This window comes from Scyliorhinus canicula, chromosome 10, assembly GCF_902713615.1.
Source record: "Scyliorhinus canicula chromosome 10, sScyCan1.1, whole genome shotgun sequence".
Classification (NCBI taxonomy): domain Eukaryota; kingdom Metazoa; phylum Chordata; class Chondrichthyes; order Carcharhiniformes; family Scyliorhinidae; genus Scyliorhinus; species Scyliorhinus canicula.
The window spans coordinates 11922674-11944934 of record NC_052155.1 but is presented as its reverse complement, the minus strand read 5'-3'; the positions used below and the strand labels follow the sequence as shown (position 1 = coordinate 11944934).

General features: G+C 44.3%; 1 protein-coding gene across 5 annotated transcripts in view; it reads right to left on the bottom strand.

Annotated features, from left to right (window-relative positions):
* The window catches only part of LOC119972233 (vacuolar protein sorting-associated protein 13B-like), a 1046946-nt gene that overhangs the window by 692718 nt on the left and 331967 nt on the right, over positions 1-22261 (bottom strand). For all 5 annotated transcript variants that reach the window (XR_005462014.1, XM_038808618.1, XM_038808616.1 and 2 more), the window contains exons 18-19: positions 20135-20269; positions 4629-4808 (exon numbers count right to left, since the gene is read on the bottom strand). Coding sequence is in view for 4 of the 5 variants with exons in the window: in XM_038808618.1 (XP_038664546.1) it covers positions 4629-4808; positions 20135-20269 (315 nt within the window). In the remaining variant the exon portion in view is untranslated. The remainder of the gene's footprint in view (positions 1-4628; positions 4809-20134; positions 20270-22261) is intronic.

The following is a 22261-nucleotide window of genomic DNA, read 5'->3' as shown; positions in this document are numbered from 1 at the left end:
CCATTAAATGGTCAACTGTAATAAAAATTTGAAAATCAACTACATAACATTCCACATATCGCGCTAACCATTAAACAACAAGGAAATATTACCGTTCTATTGGAACCAATACAAAGCTATATCAGCTCATTTTCACAAAAAAATAAACACATGGTATCACCCCTCAAAGGTTCCTCAACAGAAACAGAGGATAAGCCTGAGAATGTGTTATCATGTCCAGACCTTTGTGGTAGAAATGATCTGTCCAACAATACTTGCCTTGTAACACGAATTAGTGCCATTCTCCATTCAGGAGCCGCAGCTATGCAGACCTTCCCACCCGGCTCAATCTCACCGAAACCAAATCCTGGCATCCACCTATTCCACTGGCACTCAAAGTGCAGTTGAACATCCCTAACTTCCAGCGTGATTAACCTGTGCTGACGTGCCAGTTACATGCAGCACTCACCACACCAGCAACAAAAGCATCAGCAATCTGCGAAAGCATTTCTTCAGTGGCATCATCAGGTGGCTCATTTGGATGAATGTCGCGCACCAGGTCCCATAGCATCTTCTTGCTTCAAACCGGATTGCCTTCTGGACCCATATGTCCCACTGAGCCCGGTGTTCCAGGACCCAGGTATCTGAGAAAGAATTGGCCTTCTTTTAGATAAAGGATCTGGATCGGCACAGGCTGGGAGGGCCGAAGGGCCTGTTCCTGTGCTGTAATTTTTCTTTGTTCTTTTTCTTTGTTCTTTCCAGCTACAGAATAGGAAGGAAAGAGCAACAGCAGCATCCAGGCATTTACAGCCACCAGCAGGAGCAAGCAGAAAACACAACCTGCAGCTGTGAAGTGCTCTCACAAGTAACAAAGCCAATTCCTTATCAGCAATAGTCCTCAGCCGTAAAGCTAGAGGCTGCTCACAGTCAAAGGGAGTTAAAGTGACCTTCAGCATGTAACCAAGAACAGGGCTCTGTCCTGGAAGTGTTTGGTAGGACAGACATGGCAACTGTTATAGTTGCCCCTGTTGTGGGTATCCACAATTTTTAAAGATGGCTTGATGGCCTCACAGATGAAAAACTCCCCTCCCCTCCCCCAGCCCCGACCTGGAACGCTTCAGCCCCCGACCAAACCCAACCCCTCTGAGGGGATACCCACCCCCCCTCCCCGAGAACTGGGTAGCAGCTCCAGTGCCTTTGAGCTGCATGCCTGAAAATGGAAATGGTTACTCAGCTCCTCAGTTCCCCTCAGCAGCCAACACGTCAGTTTCACATTTTTAGAACAGAGTTCTAAACGATGCCCGTGTGATTTCCCACTGGGGAGCCGGTTAATTCCCGGGAGGTCATTACATACCACTTCAATCTCACCAATGAGATGGAAATTCATGCAAATTGAGGTTAATGATATGCACATCATATTTTTGCAAGATCTGGAACTTGCCATCGGGAGTGGGCCGGTTAGATGGCAAATGGATTTGGGCCCGGCACACATCTCGATTTTGGCCTCTCTCACTATTTAACCAGTGCGCCCGGATCAATGACGGGCACAATGCGGTGGTTAAATCGCACTGAGGTTAGAAGAAGTCTTGTTCTATTTTTGCCAATTTGCTATTTCACTGACAATAGATGTGTAATGTTAGAACAAAGCATTTCTCCTTGAATGCTGTACTTTTATCCCATTTTGAATTCAATTGAAGTACTGAAGTTAGCCAAGTACCTAGTTATTTTTCTCTTCTTATATCTGCTGGTGAGGCAGTATTGAGCAGCTGGGATGAAGAGGAGTATGCAGCAGGTTAGGATTACTGTGAAGCAGACCAGGAAGAGTCTGAAGCTGGCTGAGATCACTGAAGTGAGAGAAAATAAATCAAACTTTTTTTTTAGGGGCATGTCACATCAAGCTTGCTCAGTTACTCAAGAAGGTAACCTTCTTGAGCTCAAGCTTACCTTTCACCTCAACCTCCTAATTCCCATAATTCCCTGAAAGTCCAACCATCTCTTGCTCTCAGCCTTGAACACAGTGAAGAACTGAGCATCTGAAGTCCTCTGGGGTAGATAATTACAAGGATTCACAATCATCTGAGTAAAGAAATATCTCCTCTCAATCTGGAATGATTGACGCATTATAAATCCAGCTCTTGAATTTCCAGCTAGCAGCAATGATCTCATAGCATCTACCCTGTCAAACCCGCTCTGAATTTTGGCTATTACCTACTGTTTTATTTGATGATTTATAATGTTCAGCACTATTTCCAGTTGCCATGGGGTTGTGTAAGGTTCTGTCAGGCTAATAAAAGTCACAATGACTGCATAGTTTCAAATAACAATCTATACCTTTTGTTACCTCTGCGACTGGATGTCCTTACAGCATGTATAATTTCATATTTCTGATATTCCCAGCTTAAAAGGAGAAAGAGACATAAGAAAGAGAGAGGCTCAGCAGAAAAGAAAGAAAGAAAAACAAAGAGAAAAAACAAGGGTGGAATTGAAAGAAAGAAGGAAATGGAAAGTGAAATGACGTAAAAAAAAACATTTGTATTTATATAGCACATTATCGCTTCCTTAAGATATCCTAAAGCTGTGCAGACAAATGCAGCAGCCAATTTACACATAGCAGGATCGCTCAGACAGAAAATGTGATGAATGACACATGAATCTGTTAGTAATGGTGTTGCCCGTGTAAGGAATGCAGCAGAATATCAAAATTTAATGGCATCATTCAAATAATATTTACAGAATTACATTCCTTTTGTACTCTCTGTGGCACTTGCATACTTACACACTTACGTATTTGGCAGGAACACTAGCTTATTTAGCTTGTCCTTCCAAGCATCACGAGATATCTTATGTGTTTTGAAAATTAACAGTTCTGCATCCTATTTACTAACAGGAATTCATACCACCCTTTAGTTTTCCGTTCCAGCATCCCCACTGGTAACACACTCTCACATTCTTAAAGACATCGCCAAATGTTCTTAATTTCTTTTGACACTTTCAGCTTCAAACAGTGCACGTCCAAATCCTTAACCATGTGCCCAATAGGGGATGTTATCTGAATGTAATTTCTCCCCAACAAACAAACGTCCATTAAGTGTCGCCATCACCACCACCCCGCCCCAACCCCTCTTGGGTGTAAACTCCAAAAGACAATGGGCAAGATCGTCCAGCTCTTGTGCTGCCGAGTCTTCTGGTTGCTTCTCCCCTGCATGTTTCCCGGTGGTGTGGGACTGCCTCCAGCTGTGAAACTCGCCTCAGGGAGGACAGTGAATCCCAACTAATAATTCTCTGTAACTCCACAACTGCAAATTTAGCAGTTAGCTTTGTAGACCTCTTGACATCTCCCTCTAATAACGTTATATCCTTTTTCAAACTTGTTAGAGGCACCACTTTACAGGCGAGATGTTAAATCAAGATCCTGCTGGCTTGTATTATTCAAAGAACATCAGGGACATATCTAAGGGTGTTGGCTCTCATTCTCTTCAGAGTACAGCTAGGAATTTACACCATTCTATAAATACTCAATGAACGTGAAAGGTTCTGCAGCAAATGTGTTACCCAGTAGTACAACTGATTTGAAATTACTCGCTGAATTGCTGAATAAGACTGAGGTTTGCAATAATATACTGAGAGACAACGAAATACTTAAGAGTCACTCAAAAAACTTGCCAGATGATTTTCTGCCGATGACACATTTTAAATGCAGCGTGCGGTGTACACAAGACTAACTTTTTCAGCAAGACTATTCAGAATCACAGAACATAGACAAAGACGCAGATTTAAGGTAAAGACCAGCCCTGATCTAACTAAATGGTGGAACAAGCTCCAGGCGTTGTATGGCCTATTCCTGTTCTAAATCTATTGCAGTCTTCATATTAACCAGTACAGAAATATCACATCAATTTGGAGGGATTATTAGTCTTTTTATCTTCGCAGCAAGAAGAAAAGCTATTAGGGCATTAGAGATGGGCAATATATGCTGGCCTTACCAGCAAAGCTCACATCCCATGAAAGAACAAGAGAAAATTAATAATGCTGAGGCACCAGATTGTGATTCAGCTAAATGATGAGTTATGCATTCCATGTCATGCATTCACAAGTCAGATGGAAATGCGCAGCTCCTAGGTGTTACAAGGTATCTTTTGAAATGCACTACTGTATTTTAATTTTATTAAGTATTTAATCATCCTATAAACTATGATTTTTCATCGCAACTTAATTCCTGGAATGCTGTGCAACTTTCGTACAGCTTAAAATGGCACGTAAGTTAAAACTTCATTAAGCTGCAACAGTTGCATATTGTACGAAGGTTTGAAACTCAAAAAAAAACTTACAAAAAGAATAAAAGGCACACAATCTTTTTAGCCATTTTCACTGGGGAAAGAGATGTCGTTGGTGTTATCCTGAACTACACACTAGTTGTTATCCTGAACTACACACTAGCCATCTAAGAAACTGAACTAACTGGACCCGTCAACTTGTTGTTATTTCATACCTGCGTGACAGGTGGAACGTAGACATGGCTGCAGCAGCGCATTAGCAAGACTGTGATACGTATTGTGCCTTGAGCGTACTATAGTGATGTGGTACTCATCTACAATAATGGCAGGAATGTTAACGATAAATCCAAACTATATCATGAAGTTTTCACTTACCAGAGTTATGATAGCTGTCCATTTGCTGAGGAATCTGAATGGTGAAAGTTATCAGATCAGGGGCAAAGAGTGACACAGGTTTCCTGCTTTCATTCAGCCATTTGCTCTTGTGCAACTCCCTCGTGTTCGACGGCCCTTGTATTAGCGGAATCAATTTTTCCTTCGCGCCATCACTTCTTCCTAATGTTGACAAAAATGGTTTCATCAGTTTTCTCAACATTTCATTTGTATCAAATTTTATCTAAACTGATTGCTTTCCTATCTTGACACCAACCAAATTCGCTGGCCTGTTTTTAATCATGTGGAATCTTGGACTTGCACCAATATTTTTGGAAAAGCATTTTCAAGGAAATCCACAACAAGGCTTATCAGCCAAAAAAAAGTTGCTGTGAGTTCAGATGATTTCAAGCACAATAGAGCATCTGTGACCATAAGCTACTCTGACCAGCATTTCCACAGAGCCTTCATCATTGCTCAGGTTATGGGCTTTTTATTTCAAATATCACAAAGGATATCACCCGTGGTTGGCCACTTGGACATTGATATGACTTCATTTAAACTCATTTACCACCAGCTGCCGGAATAAGTCATTCCTTAGAGTAAGCAGGTCATGACAATGTAATGAAAACATACAACCTAGCCCCAAGGGAGGACCGAGTGGTTGGCTGCGTGCAACCCTGGTATGTAAAGGACGGTTTTATATGCGGAATGAATACACAGATAGCTAATTTAACGTTGTTATGCATTCTTGCAAATACCACATGCCACCGCAAACAATTCCATAACAACCAGGATGAATGGAGAATCCGTATTGTTTGTGACAAGGAAAGAAAAGAACTGTCAGTAAGTTGCCAATAACCCAGAAACTGGACTGCATTGTGCTCATTTCATAGAGGTAAAAGAGTTGCCCAGAAATGTCCAACCTGGCCCACAGACTACGCCGCTTTATTCGCACTGCAAGTGTGTTGTCCGTGATATTTGTGAGGGCTCTTCCATATGTAAAAAGGGGACTTGGAGGCCTGAGCAAACCTCACTTTGCAGGATTTGATTGTGGGCTGACAATAGCAGATGCCATGCACTCTGCGGTTAGTTGCTTCAGGCACTTAACAGCGAAACCAGCTTTTCTTAAGGGACTGCTGATGGCTGCCACCTGAAAAGTTAAGTTTTACAACTTTTTATTTGCCTTATTAAACCTATGGGTTGCTGCCTGGCACTGCTTTCATGCCCTCAGTTTCGTCTACATCCTCACGGTCAGCCAGTGTCCAGTTTGACCATGTCGGGAGCAGAGCCGTGGTAACAGGAGTGGCTAAAGATGGTGTCCAATAGCCCTGTTACTTGCCAGCTGCTTGGAAGCGGATTCGGAGGCAGGGAACGTGGGAACATTTTTTAAAGATGAATTGGTGCTGCTCCCCAACATAGTCCTGCAACCAGCTGCTTTTCCCAGGAGAGTTATGCATGCAAGGGTGACAACTCACCGAGGGCAGTAGGAAGCCACTTAAGGTCATTATAGCAGCAATTGATGGGGATTGTGAGGGCAAAGGCAGATTTTCAGAAACGCACAGGACTTCCACAGCACCTGCAATTCTTCTCCTCACAGAGGCCTAGAGCACAGCAAAAAACAGGAGCAAAATGGTAATCTTCAGATGTCCGCTGACAAACAGTTTCAATTGGCAGAGTTTTTCCTGCAAACAGATCCATGAGATCGTGCTGGGTATCAGGACTTGGCTGATAGTTTGAAGATAAGTATCATGTCTCCACCTTATAGCACGTCCGAGCAGCAGACACAATCCACAAGTGCTACCTTCACTTTGGGCATTCTGGGCTCCTGCATCCGTCGCCTACCTCGCATCCCTAATTGGATGCACTCCTGGAGGCAGTTTCACAACTGGCCTCAACCGGAAAGATCATACACGTGCCATCCCACCACGCTCATAGTTCCCAACCTGGAATTGCATCCAGACTTTGGAACCATTACACGAGTGACACATTTCAGCACATGATGTTACAGATTTCACCAGCGCAGCCATTTTAATTTCTTTGGCCAAGATCTTCCAGCCCCAACATGGAGGGTCCCACCATGGTGGATGTGGCAAGCTGGCCAAAAGTGCATTGATTTTGACGGCACCGGTGAATCCCGCTAGTGGTGGGACCAGAATATTTTGCCTACTTTTTAAATTGCCGCGATCTACCAGCCGTGTTGCGCCCGAATGGGGGTACGACATTACCGGTACCCGAGCAGGGGCACGACATGGGGGCACGGGGTGGCTGGGAGCTGGCAGGAGCGGCACCCCCCCCCCCCCCGAGCTTCTTGGCAGCCGTTAACACCTTAGATCTCGCAAGACATCACAACCTGGATCCCGCCCACAATTGGAGCATTGGAGAGGCCACACCTGGAGTAATGTGTACAGCTTTGGTGCCCTTATCTGAGGAAGAATGTCCTTACTATGGAGGGAGTCTAGCGAAGGGTTACCAGACTGATTCCTGAGATGGTGGGACTGGTATATGAGGAGAGACTAAATCGGTTAGGATTATATACATTTGAGTTTAGAAGAGTGAGATGGGCTCTCATAGAAACTTATAAAATTCTAAAAGGATTAGACAGGGTAGATTCAGAAAGAACATTCCCGATGGTGGGGGAGTCTAGAACTAGGGGTCATAATTTGAGGACCGAGGTAAGGAGAATTTCCTTCACAAAGAGAGTGGCAATCTGTGGAATTCACAACCACAGAAAGTAGTTGAGGCCAAAACATTGTGTAATTTCAAGAAGGAATTAGATATTGCTCTTGTGTCTGAAGGGATAAAGGGATATGGGGGGTAGGTTGGATCTTGATATTGAACTTGGATCGGCATGATCATAATGAATGGTGGAGCAGGTTATGGGCCAAATAACATTCCTCTGCTTCTGTTTTTTATGTTTCTGTGCATGCACTCTCGCAGACTGAAGTCGGCTTAGACCCTGACTTACCTCTGCCTTCGTGGATCAAACAGCCAACCGGCATCTACCGGCCTTATTGAGGCCCCCCCCCCTCCCCGTCGCGTTTCGTTCACCCTAGCCATGCCACCTAGGTGACAGCCTGGCACTGCCAGGATGCCCATGGGGCACTGCCAGGGTACCAGGTTGGCAGTGCCAAGGTGCAAAGCTGGCATTGTGTCTGCACCAGGGATCGGACCTGGGGGTGCTCTGTCCGTATGTGGTGGTATGCGTAGGGCCTGAGGACCCCCAGACAGATGAGTTGGGGCATTGAGGGGGAGGCTGCGCCAGGGGAACGCGAGATTGAGCACCATTTAAAAAATGGCATCCTGATCCCTTCCTGCACCGAGGAGCTCTGCTAAGTACAGCCTCAGTGAGGCGTTCCCCAGCAGGGCACAAAAATAAGACAGATGCCATCTTTGCCAACTAGCTGGTTTAGCACAGTGGGCTAAATAGCTGGCTTGTAATGCAGAACAAGGCAGCAGCGCGGGTTCAATTCCCGTACCGGCCTCCCCGAACAGGCACCGGAATGTGGCGACTAGGGGCTTTTCACAGTAACTTCATCGAAGCCTACTTGTGACAATAAGCGATTTTCATTATTATTAGCTCACACCCAATGTGTCCACTTCCAAAGTATATGCCCACAGAACTTGGGTATTCAGCTGAATGAATATGTTCTTATTATGGTAAGCATTAAGGTCCCCTTGCCTTAACACAACACGGAACCAGAGTTTCATTACATCAATTCTGCAAACACTAAAGAAGCTAGGCTATGAGAAAAGGACATCAACCTAAACGGTAACTCAATTTCTCTATAAAGGGATGCTGCCAGACATCTTGGGTGGGATGTTCCGCGCAACTCGCGCTGTGTTTCGCAGCCAGGGAGGTGGTCCGCCACTGACCGCTGGCGGGATCTTCTGCACTCCTCCCCCCCACACTGTCAACGGGGTTTCTCGTTCTACCCAACCAGTTTCCCAGCAACATGGATTCACCGACGGCAGGACCGGAAGACCCCGCCAGCAAGGACAGGCGGTATTTCCAACATTTTCAGTTTTTAGTTTAGATTGTTACTACTAATTGAGTTAGGCGTCCCTCAGAAAAATCATGAGAGATTTCATTCAGCTGTTCAAAATTATGAAGGACATCATAATAAATTGGAATTGATATCACTGGTCGGAGTGTCAGGAACCTGAAAATGCAGATTTACATTAATTGGCAAAATAAGTGGGGAAATGAGAAGAATTGTTTTTAACACAACAGTTTAATGATGATCTGGGATGCAGTGCTTAAAAGGATACCAGACCAGACTCAAAGGTTACTTTGAAAAGAGAATTAGATGGGAAAGAAACTGTAAGGCAACTGGAATGAGATGATAAGCAACAACAGCAGGAGTAGGCCAATTGGCCCATCAAGCCTACTCCACCATTCAATAACATAATGGTTGATCTGACTGTGGCTTCACTCCATTTTCCTGTCTACTTTTCATAATCCTCAATTCCCCTGTCGCTACAAAATGTCTCAGTCAGTCTTGAATATATTCATTGGCCCAGGCTGCAGTGCTCTCTGTGGAATAGAAATCCAAGGGTTGACAACCCTTTGAGATAAGGAAGTTCTCAGTTCAGCCTTAATTGGATTGGATTGGATTGAATTTGTTTATTGGCACGTGTACCGAGGTACAGTGGAAAGTATTTTTCTGCGAGCAGCTCAACAGATCATTAAGTACATGAAAAGAAAAGAAAAGAAATACATAATAGGGCAACACAAGGTACACAATGTAACTACATAAACACCGGTATCGGGTGAAGAACACAGCGGTGTAGTGTTCATCAGTCCATCAGGTCAGTCCATGAGCGGGTCATTTAGGAGTCTGGTAACAGCGGGGAAGAAGTTGTTTTTGAATATGTTCGTGCGTGTTCTCAGACTTTTGTATCTCCTGCCCGATGGAAGTAGTTGGAAGAGTGAGTAAGCCGGATGGGAGGGGTCTTGGATTATGCTGCCTGCTTTCCCCAGGCAACAGGAGGTGTAGATGGAGTCAAGATGGAGTCTTGCGCTCTTGGGCCGAGCAGTTGCCATACCAGGCTCTGATGCAGCCAGATAGAATGCTTACTATGGTAAATGGGAGTCTCCTTATTTGGAAACTGTGCCCCCTTGTTCTAGATTCCCCCATGAGGAGATATCCTCTCAGCATCTGCCAGACAAGTCCACTCAGAATCTTATATTTCAGTTAGATCATCTCTCATTGTTCTGATCTCCAATTGATATAGGCCCAACGTGCTCAAGCTTTCCTAACGAGACAGCCCCTTCATCCAGTCTAGTGCGCCTTCTCTGAACTGCTTCCAATGGAAAGGGATGGGAGTAGAGCAGGGGAATGGGAGTGCGATGATAGCTCTTTCAACGAGTTGGCACAGGCATGATAGCACAGGCATGATAGGATGAATGGCCTCCTTCTATGCTATATGATCCAAATTCAGATTTATCCAGCTGACAATAAATCACCATGCATGAGACTCCCTTCGTCCCTTAGAATCAATATCATGAGGCCAGATCTAATAAAGTTGGTTCAGCACCACTAACTCACCTGTTGGAAGCAATACTGCTCAAAGAACAAATTTGGAAGTCAAAACCTCATGTGCTTTGAACAAGAGATACAATATAATAAAATACCAAATGTAAACCATAAAGTAAACTTAAAGCAGCAGAATCAGTTTGGCTCGGAGCCCTTATTCTGAACTAGGATGCAAGAGATATTTCATGAGCAATGCACTTTGTCAGAAGAAACTAAATATTGATATCTAATTACAGTGTACATTGCCAATTCTGATTCTGAAATTCATCCGGGATACTAGATTAAGAGCTTTGACGAAGTACTTTAGGCAGATACTTTCTCTTTGAATAGTCAGGCTTGAAAAAGGTTTGCTTGGATGAATGATTGGTCTCATCAGAATAGAGGGAATTCATCCTGGGGTCACTAGAGTTGCTTAACACTAAGACAGCATTTAACAGTTGTTATCACAATATCAAAAAAAAGGAGTTGAACGCTAGTACAGGAACCAGTTGCCCCAACACTTAATGTGGTAGAACTGCTGAGAAGTAATTTCTAGGATGCCACCAACATTCACCTAGGAAATCTGAAACAATTCAGCATGGATTCAGAGTTATTTGGTCATGCCTCACAAATTCCTTGGAATTCCTTGAGAAAGTAATGAAGCTGTCAGGTCTGTCCAATTAATAGAATTTTGATTTAAGTATTAGTCGGCATTTAATGAAAATAAATTACTTCTAAATAAGACTAACGCCCATTCCATCATTAGCAAAAGGCCATCTGAATTAAAAGTTGGTTTGACAATAGATAGAATGACGATAAATGCAACACACAAACATACAAATTAGGAGCAGGAGTTGGCCATTCAGCCCCTCGGATCCACCCTGCAGGTGGCACAGTGGTGACCACTGCGGCCTCACAGCTCCAGGATCCCGGGTTCAATTCCGGCTTGGGGTGACTGCCTGTGTGAAGTTACTGTGAAAAGCCCCTAGTCGCCATATTCCGGCGTCTGTTCGGGGAGGCTGGTACGGGAATTGAACCTGCACTGCTGGCCTTGTTCTGCTTTACAAGCCATCTGTTTAGCCCACTGTGCTAAACCAGCCCCTTTAGAATACAGTCAAGACAGGCTAATATTTTACTAATTCTGTTGTCAGGGAAAATATTGAAAAGAATAAAACTAAAACCTTTGTAATTGTGGAGCTAGAAATTTTAACTATAAGCCAAGGTCTGATGATGCAAAACCTATCCCTAAGGTCAGGTTTGGGGCATATCAAGCGCAAATGATTACTCCACTTGTGTTAAGACTACATTGTGCAGTCTGCGGCTCTTTCCTGGCAACTTTAGAATACCAACTGAACTCAGGAATAGGAACAATGTGGCAGTGTAAGCAACACTGTTCATTTATATTGTGCCCTTAAAGTAGGAAAATGACCCAAAGACACCTCATCTTCGCCCCAGAAGTATATTTAGCATGCTGTAGGGGTTTGCATGAGGGTTTAATCACCACCTTCTCAAGGGCAATTAGAGAAGGGCAATAAATGCTGGGTGTGCCATAGATAACTGAATAAATAATTGTGTTTAAAAGTTTCAAAACTGAAATAAATGCTAATACCCTGGAACTCATATCACGAAAAAATGTTAACAGATATGTTCCAATGAAGTTCTTACAGATCCACAGCTTGACGTGATTCTCAGTGTTTTTCTTCTTGATATAACCAGAACTTCCAATGTCAGACCATCAATAAATAAATAAATTAATAAACAAACTTTATTGTCACAAGTAGGCTTACATTAACACTGCAATGAAGTTACTGTGAAAAGCCCCTAGTCGTCACATTCCGCCGCCTGCTCGGGTACACAGAGGGAGAATTCACAATTCTCAGTTGGTACGGAAATTGAACCCACGCTGCTGGCCTTGTTCTGCATCACAAACCAGCTGTCTAGCCCACTGAGCTAAACCAGCCCTCACACTAAACCCTTGATGTTTGGGGCTAAAAGGATCAAGGGATATGGGAGAGAAGATGGGATCAGGGTATGAACTTGATAATCAGTCACGATCAGAATGAATGGCGGAGCAGGTTCGAAGGGCCGAATGGCCTCCTCCTGCTCCTATTTTCTATGTATGTTTCTATGTAAGTTAGCTTTCACATTTAACCTAACCGCCACTCCCAAACTGAAGTGAAAGAAGGTGCAGTTGTAAAGAGTGCCCAAGAACATATTGGAGGTGAATGAAGTCACAAGTGTCCTCACTTTTTTTTAAAAGATGAGAATGAAATATTCATACAGATTAATGACAGAATTCCTGACTGGCCAGATAATGGACCCAATTATTTCTAAACTGCTTCCCTGAACAATCACGCAGCAATTTTGGAAACCTCTCTCAGATTGGAGCATTGCATCAACACGGGAAATGCAAATATGGTTTTTAAAAAAGACTAATCTAAATTCAGGAGTGCATTAGGTCAACGTGTAGCATTAAAGAGAAGAAAAGCAGAACCTTTTTTTTGTTACACAGTGCTCGATTCAAAAGAATCACTTTGCTCAAGACCAACGGAGAGCAAATATTTGGGGGATATAGTGTCAAATGTGAAAAATGATAGCTTGCCAATGTAAAAGCATATTGGGAAATGTCAAAAGGTGACACATACAAAGCTTCAGCCTTGGCTCAATGTTACCATTCTCATCATGGAGTCACAAGATTATGAGTTGAAGACCCACCCTATTGAAAAGTTGAGGGCAGGAACAAGGTTAGCACTTCATTGCAGGACAATGGAAATGCTGTGCTGGCAGTCCTGCCTTTTGGATGAAACGCTAAACAAAGCCGTCATCTCAATGGGGGAGTTTGTCTGGTGTCATGGCCAAGATTTATATCAAAACCAAAATCACCAGCGTTAGGAGTTAGGTCAGAGATCAGCCATGATCTAATTGAATGGCAGAGCAGGCTCGAGAGACTAAATGGCCTACTCCTGTTCCTATGTTTCTTTTATCTGCATATTTATTTTTTATTACTGTGGGACCTTACTGTGTGCAAATTGGTGTTGTTTAAGGGTTTTAAAACAGTGACTAGACCAGTGTTATTCAAACATTTTTTCCGGGGACCATTTTTACCAACCGGCTAACCGTGGGGACCCACACCGGCAGACCTTCCTGACCCCTGTGGGTCAACATTTGCAACCCACGCTGCCCAAAATTCGAGACACCATTTTCGGTTACCTTTAATGGGACAGGTGAGCCTGCTTGGTCCTCAGGATCTCATTTGTTTTGTCATTCAATGTAACATTTCTGTAGGGGTCCTGGAGCTCACACCAGCACTGTGTCCTGTTGTGGACTCTCCTGTACAGCTCACACCACCACTGCTTTGTCCTGTTGTGGATTCTCCTGAGCCACTCTCTCCAGCAGGCTCTCCAGTTCTGAGATCCTAGCCTATTTGTGTCTCTGGTCCTCTCTTCCGTATTACAAAATGATCCATTGTAAATTTTTCAGTCCTCTTCCTTGTTTGCTGCTGACAAAATGGAGGAATCGCAATCGCGCCCGGAGCACGTGACGTCACTGTTCGGGGCGAGTGACCCGCTCTCTGCCTCGCTTCAGACAGAAAGACTGATTGAATTTTTTTTTTAATCTTCACCTGAGTCATGATGCTGAGGTCAGGAGAAGGGGTGCTCGCTGGGTTCTGGGCATGCGCACTGACGAGCAGGCACGCATGCGCAACGCATGCGCATTTTTAAAGCCGGTCGCGGTTGTCATTTTTAAAGTCGCTCACAGCCGTAATTTTTAAAAGCCGGCTGCTTCGACCGTTGTGCGTTAATTCCCGCGATCGGGAACACCGCGATGGGTGGCTCCACGACCCTCCCGACACCTTCCCGTAATCCACCCTCGGGAAACAACCCCAACTTTAAAAATGACTGGACTAGACTTCAAAAGCAATGACTGGCCGTGATGCACTTTAGAATGTGTTAGGCCATGAAAGATGCTCATTAAATGCAAGCTAATGCAAAGTTGTTTCCAACAACTGCTGTGGATAGCACAACTGAAGCAGGCGGAAAAGGCGATGTGTATGTGAAAAGTGAGTCGGCTTCGATGATAAAGAATCAACTTAACTTTCTATTGGAGCAGTCAATCTCAAAAGAAAAGCAAAGCTGTTATGTGCAGGGCAAATTGAGGTTAAACCGCCACCTAATTTCTTCAAGGTACCTTAACTTCAAAACAGCATGCTCAGTTGGACAATCAAACTTTTTTCTGTTTACGAAAGCAGCTAACCTAGCAATCTCACACAGACGTATTTCAAATTTAATATGAAAACAGAAGGCAGCTTTGCACTGTGAGCTCAAAGTCATTGGGAACCAGTTGAATACTGCTGAGTCTCTTTCAGGGAACCCTTTCCATGCAGCAAAATTAGAAGATTCCAATTTTATCACGTGACAATCGGGGCTCATTTTGCCCTGCTGGGATTTTTTTCTTGTTGATCAACCATTTTCAGGCGGCATATCCAATAGTTGCAGCAGCTGGTTTACCAGCCCAATGTTCTGACAGGCAACAAAAAGAGGGAGACTTATTAATCTTCACCCAATTAGCAGGTTGAGAAGCAGGAGGGCAATTTAGTCAACACTGTGCAAGGCTATGAGAATATTGCTGAGAATGGGGCAAGAGAGAGTAAGACAAAATCCTCACCACCAGAACTATTAGTTGTTTCAGTCTGCAGGCAGCAATAATGAAATCACAATGGACGGCCTGTGGGTGACCTCCGGATTGGATTGGAGAAGCCACAGCACGGTGGTACAGTGGTTAACACTGCTGCCTCATTGTGCCAGGGACCCAGGGGAAATTCCAGACTTGGGTCACTGCCTGTGTATAGTCCGCATATTCTCCCAGTGACTGCATGGGTTTCCTCTGGGTGCTCCGGTTTCCTCCCACAGTCCAAAGATGTGCAGGTTAGGTGGATTTGCCATGCTAAACTACACGTTAGTGTCCAAAAGGTTAGAATGGGGGACAGGGTGGGGGCGTGGGCCTGGGTGGGGTGCTCTTTCTGAGGGTTGTTGCAGACCCGATGGGACAAATGGCCTCCTTCTGCACTATAGTGATTCTATTATTCTAAACTGGCATTGTTCTCCTTGGAGCCAAGGTGATTGAGAGAAGATTTGATAGTGGTGTACAAGATTATGAAAAGGCAGAAGGGAAGGTAGACACGGAAATGTTCTTCCCATTAGCCTTTTTTAAATTAATTTCATAGGATGTGGACTTCGCTGGCTAGGCCAGCATTTGTTGCCCATCCCTAATTGTCCATGAGAGGTTGGTGGTGAGCTGCCTTCTTGAACCGCTGCAGTCCATGTGATGTAGGTACACCCACTGTGCTATTAGGGAGTTCAGGATTTTGACCCAGCGACAGTGAAGGAACAGCGATATATTTCCAAGACAGGACGGTGAGTGACTTGGAGGGGAACCTCAAGGTGGTTTGGTTCCCATGTACCTGCTGGCCATTTCCTTCTAGATGCCAGTGGTTTGGAAGGTGTTGCCAAAGGAGCCTGGATGTATTGCTGCAGTGCATCTTGTAAATAGCACACACGGCTGCTACTGTGCATCAGTGGTGGAGGTTTGAATATTTGTGGAAGGGGAAGCAATCAAGCAGGGCTGCTTTGTCCTGGATGGTGTTGAGCTTTTGTGTGTTGTTCGAGCTGTACTCATCCAGGCAAGTGGAGAATATTCCATTACACTCCTGACTTGTGCCTTGACTGTGGACAGGGCCTGGGGGTCCGGAGGTGAGTTACTTTCCAGAATTCCTAGCCTCCGACCTGCCCTTGTAGCCACAGTATTTATATAGCTAGTTCATTTCAGTTTCTGATCAATGGTAACCCCCAGGATGTTGATTCAGTGGGGGAGCCACTGAATGTCAAGGGCGATGATCTGATTCTCTCTTATTGGAGATGGTCATTGACTGGTACTTGTGTGGCACGAATCATACATACAATTCCTACCATTCAACCCTTCGAGTCTGCAGCGACCCTCTGAAAGAGCACTCTGCCACAGCCCTATCCCCCACCTTATTCCATAATTGTTGCAATCATGAGCGAACATCCCCACATCTGACATTCTGTTGGAAGGAAGGTCATTGGTGAAGTAGCTGAAGATGGTTGGGCCTCGGACACTACCCTGCAGTGATATCCCAGGACTGAGGTTACTGACCGCCAACATCCTCAACCATCTTCCTTTGTGTTAACTATAACACAATTTGGGCAGCACGGTAGCACAAGTGGATAGCACTGTGGCTTCACAGCGCCAGGGTCCCAGGTTCAATTCCCCGCTGGGTCACTGTCTGTCCGGAGTCTGCACGCTCTCCCTTGTCTGCGTGGGTTTTCTCCGGGTGCTCCGGTTTCCTCCCACAGTCCAAAGACGTGCAGGTTAGGTGAATTGGCCATGCTAAATTGCCCTTAGTGACCAAAAAGGGTTATTGGGTTACGGGGATAGGGTGGAAGTGAGGGCTTAAGTGAGTCGTTGCAGACTCAATGAGCCGAATGGACTCCTTCTGCACTGTATGTTCTATAACTCCAATAGATGGCTACTTTTCCCCCTGATTCCCATTGACTCCAGTTTAGCTAGGGCTCCATGATGCCAAAGACGATTAAATGCTGCTTTGATGTCAAGGGCAGTCACTCTCATCTCTGGAGTTCAGGCCTTTTATCCATGTTTCAATCAAGGCTGTAATGCGGTCAGGAGCTGAGTGATCCTGGCAGATTCAAAACGGAGTGCCAGTGAGCAGGTTATTGCGAAGTAATTGCTGCTTGATAGCACTGTTGATGACCCATTCCATCACTTTGTTGATGATTGAGAGTAGACTTGTAGTGCGGTAATTGACCGGGTTGGATTTGTCCTGCTTTTTGTGAACAGGGCACACTTGGGCAATTTTCCACATTGCCAGGTAGATGCCAGTGTCACACCTGCACTGGAACAGCTTGGCAAGGGCATTTTAAGTTCTGGAGCACAAGTCTTCAGTACCATTGCCGGAATTCTGTCAGGGCCCATAGCCTTTGCAGTATCCACGCCTTCAGCCGTTTCTTGATATCACGTGGAGTGAATCATATTGGTTGAAGACTGAAATCTGTGATGCCGGGGACCTCTGGAGGAGACCAAGGTGCAACATCCACTCGGCATTTCTGGCTAAAGATTATTGCGACTTCAGCCTGGTCTTTTTACGAATGTCTGGGCTCTTCCATCATTGAGGATGATGACATTTGTGGAGCCTCCTCCTCCTACACTCATCCTTGCAGCATCTCGACAACAAGGACTCCTACATCAGACTCCTATTTATTGACTACAGCTCCGCCTTCAACACCATAATCCCAGCCAAGCTCATAGAAAAGCTCCAAAACCTAGGACTTGGCTCCTCACTCTGCAACTGGATCCTCGACTTTCTGATCCACAGACCACAATCAGTAAGAATAAAGAACAACACCTCTTCCACAATAGTCCTCATTACTGGGGCCCCGCAAGGCTGCATACTTAGTCCCCTACTATACTTCCTGTCTACATTAACTCTTACCAACTTTTGCAGATGCACCACAGAAAGCATCCTATGTAGCTGCATCACAGCCTGGTATGGCAACTGCTCGGCCCAAGAAACTTCAAAGTCGTGAACATAGCCCAGTCCATCACACGAACCTGCCTCCCATCCATTGACTCTGTCTACACCTCCCAGTGCATGAGAAAGCGAGCAGCATAATCAAAGACCCTTCCCACCCGGCTTACTCACTCATCCAACTTCTTCCATCAGGCAGGAAATACAAAAGTCCGAGAACATGCATGTGCTGTTTGGCACACAAGTAGTCCTGTGTTGTAGCTTCATCATGTTGACAACTCATTTTTCAGAATGCCTGGTGCTGCTCCTGGCATGCCCTCCTGCACTCTTCGTTGAATCAGGGTTAATCTGCTGTTTTGGTGGAGGATATGCCAGGCATTGAGGTTACAGATTGCGGCTGAATACAATTCTGCTGCTGCTGATGGCTCACAATGCCACATGGATGCATAATTGATAGATCTATCCCATTTTTCACATTGGTAGTGCAACACAACATGATGGAGGGTATCCTCAGTGTGAAGATGGGGCTTTGTCTTCACAAGGATTGTGCGGTGGTCACTCCTACCAATCTTGTCATGGGCAGGTTGATGAGGATGAGGTCTAGTATGTTTTTCCCTCTTGTTAGTTCCCTCACCACCTGTTGCAGACTCAGTCTGGCAGCTATGTCCATTAGGAATCGATCAGTAGAACCGTGGAAGAACCATAGAATTCCTGCAGTGCAGGAAGCCATTCGGCCCATCACGTCTGCACCGACCCTCAGAAAAAGCACCCTTTCCCGGCCCACTCCCCGGGCCTATCCCCGTAACCCTGCCTAACCTACAGATCTTTGGACTGTGAGAAGAACAGGAGCACCTAGAGGAAACCCATGCAGACAAGGGAAGAAAGTGCAAACTCCACATCGTCAGGCCGGAATTGAACTCGGGTCCCTGGCGCTGTGAGGCAGCACTGCTAATCTCTGTGCCACCGTGTTGTTGGTACCGAGCCATTCTTGGTGACAGACATTGGAAGTCCCCCAGCCAGGGTACATTCTGTGCCCGAGCCACCCTCGGTACTTCCTCCAAGTCATGTTCAACATGGAGGAGTACTGATTCATCAGCTGACGGTGGGCAGGAGGTGGTAATCAGCAGGAGATTTCCTTCCCAAAGTTTGATCTGAAGTCATGAGAATTCATGGGGTCTGGAGTCGATGCTGACGATCCCCAGGGCAACTCCCTCCTGATTGTATACCAATGTGCTGCCGCCACCTCTGCTGGGTCTGTTGCTTGACTAGTCTGTGAGACAGCTCTCCCAATTTTGGCAAGCCCCCAGATGTTAGTCAGGAGGACTTTGCAGGATCTACAGGGCTGGGTTTGCCCTTGTCGTTTCCAATGCCTGATTCGATACCCAATAGTCTGTCCAGTTTCTTTCTGTTTTAATACAACTGAGTTGCTTGCTCGGCATGAGAGCACTTAAGAGTCAACTGTCGGCCAGACCAGGTTTGGTGTTCTATCTGGAGGGTTCTAGTGAAAAAGCTAGTTTTTTAAATGACATTTGACAATGGTTTCATAGTCATCATTAGTCTTCCAATTCCAGATATTTATTGAAATTAATTTCCACCATCGGCCTGGTGGGATTTGAACCCAGGTCCCCAGTGTATTACCTTAGATCTCTAGATCACCAGTCTAGTGACAATATCACTACGCTATCGCCTCCCCAGTGACTGTTCAAGGACTAGGGGACACAAATTTGGGGCTCGAGATGCAGGGGAAATGAGAGGAAGAACTTTTTACACAGTGAGTGATCATGACCTGCAACCTGTTGCCTACCAGCCATGGTGGTAGATGAAGAAACAATCAACAACTTCAAAATGAAATTGGATAAGCACTTGAAGGAGATAAACTTGTAGGGCCACAGGGACTGGGTAGGGGGAACATTATTGTCAGCTGAACATTAATTTACGATGATCATCATACCTAGAATTTGTTAATTTTGAAATAAATCAGTTTACCTAAATGTAAGAAACATTGCCTCTCTTTGCACCATGCACATTGCACCAATGACTTGTTTTCTATTGCAAGCACATAAGTGAATGTGCTGGCTTTAAACAATGTGGGACATACCGCAAATACTTACCTTAAATCAGCCTTACACAGATGCCAGTGCTTAAACGTTTGTGCAGCAATTCTTAAGAGTAAACTTTAGAGATACAAATAAACATCCAAAACATTTTTAGCCCAGGGAGTTAAAATGATTAATATTTTCATTGCCTGATCATTGTACATTACAGATAGAGCTGTTAACACAATACAATCTTCAACTGACAAAACAACAAATCTTTGGGGGAAAAAGCTGATTCATGACAGACAAAGTAAACTCTCGTTTCAGTGACTTTTTAGGCCAATTCTCCTGTACAGGCAATAAACTTTTACATGTTCCAGCTGCACATACCTGGGGCTTTGGCACAAGCTTTTATTGATCCCATGGTCCCCGAAACACATTTTACCAATGATGTGCTACAGTACTTCAACTCAACATTTTGGATAGAACCCTCCAGAGTTGGCAATGGATTCTGGGATTTCACACCTAATAAAAGAAAATTGCAAATAAAGTAGTCTGCAGTATTTAAATAATCAGAACTTTTCAATAGAGGAGTTATTTCTCAACACTTAAGGTATTTAATGTCCTACAGGCAACAAACAACTTGATACATAGATATATTCAAAAGCTTTATACATAGATACATAAAAGCAGATAAAAAGAGGATAATTTACACGTATACAACCCACCGATGAACCTTTTAGAAAATACATCGAGCAACTGTTTTTAATTTCAAATCTGCAACATTGAAAAGAACCCACTAAAAGAAAAAAACTGACTAATCGCAAAGGGAGTTAAAGATAACGACAACAGTTTAATCCCAGATTTTGTGCAGCAAAATCCAGCAGAAGCTTCAGGTGCATATAGCCTTCACCATTCTCATGTTCTGTCACTTCACTTCTATAACTTTGGGGTCGAGGGCAACTTGATTCAGGAGAATGTAGTCACACACTACTTCGCTTCAATACAGTGTGGTGATCATGCCTGGTTTTACAAAGTGCTCAGGTAGTCCGCTGCATTTTTAAAGGTTTAGCGCAGGGTTTCTTCCATTCCAGACCTTCCAAACACTTCCAATTTCTGACTGTTGGGAGAGAGTTTGTGTATCCAGGCCTGCACAGAGCTTCCCTCAACGAGTCATCAGTGTTCCAGCCAGGCAGGAGCCATACAATGTAAACAGGGTTCCGCCTGGCTGCAAATAGATGCACCCTAACTGTCAGAAAACAAGCATGCCATTAATCCAAACCAGTGAACTCTGCTACAAATCTCACTTACTGGTTACTGGTTTGACAAATTTGTAACAGTTCATAGCAGTATGGTATCTGTGCTGAGCTACCACTGCTCAGTATATGAGAGTGGGCATGTGACAATAGCTTGAAAGACACAAACAGTCCTTTGCATTGGTTTGTGATATATGTACTGAACAATGGTTTTTTTTTTAAATTTAGAGTACCCAATTATTTTTTCCAATTAAGGGGCAATTTAGCGTAGCCAATTCACCTATCCTGCACATCTTTGGGTTGTGGGGGTGAAACCCACGCAGACACAGGGAGAATGTGCAAACTCCTCACGGACAGTGACCCAGGGCCAGGATTCGAACCCGGGTCCTCAGCGCCGTAGGCAGCAATGCTAACCACTGTGCCACCGTGCCGCCCATACTGAACAATGGTAACTAGCTTGTCCACATCAAAATATCTGCCACTAAATTTATACTGGAGGATTTAGAGAAAATTGTTGTTCTTATTCTTCTGATTTCAGTAACATCAATTTTCCAATCCTTGCTCCACCAATATTGTACAATTATGAAAAGCTACTTCTCAACTCAAAGCGCAAAAGACTCTCAAAGGAAAAATCCAGCAAACTGAAATGAAAACGCTATTGAAGGCAGTTTGAATTTGTGAGGACCATCCCCAATCTTTTTGTAACAATTGTAAATTTGTGTTTATTTCATAACCTTCTGTAAAATGCAGTCTGAAGTCCATATTGTTACTGACTTGAAAGGTCTTAAGTTGCAGATTGTTTTGTACAGTGACTGCAAACTCTACTAAACGCAATAAGCTTACATTGTTAATAAACTACTTAATGTACTTGTATATATGGGTTTCTTTGTTAACCATTTACTCTATTCGTTCACCCTTTGCCTTACCTGGCTACTTATTATGTACAGCTAGGTTTAGACTAGTTACCTTTTTAAAAAACAAACATGCAGACATAAAAACTAATGACAATGTCACTTCATCGAATTAGGAACTGGTAAACTTTGTACCTGGTTTCAGGTACAAAATTGCATAAAGCATCCAAATTTAGCGTGGGACTGCCTGCATACCATCAATGACAAGGAAGTTAACTCTTCTCCCAAAATAATCAAAAAATATTGCACTGTTGCAATCAGTAAACGAAGGCAGAAATATTTACAAGGAAAACTCTGGCCGAGAATGTTAGAGGTTTTTGGTAAGGAAGCTATTGGTCAACAATATTTAC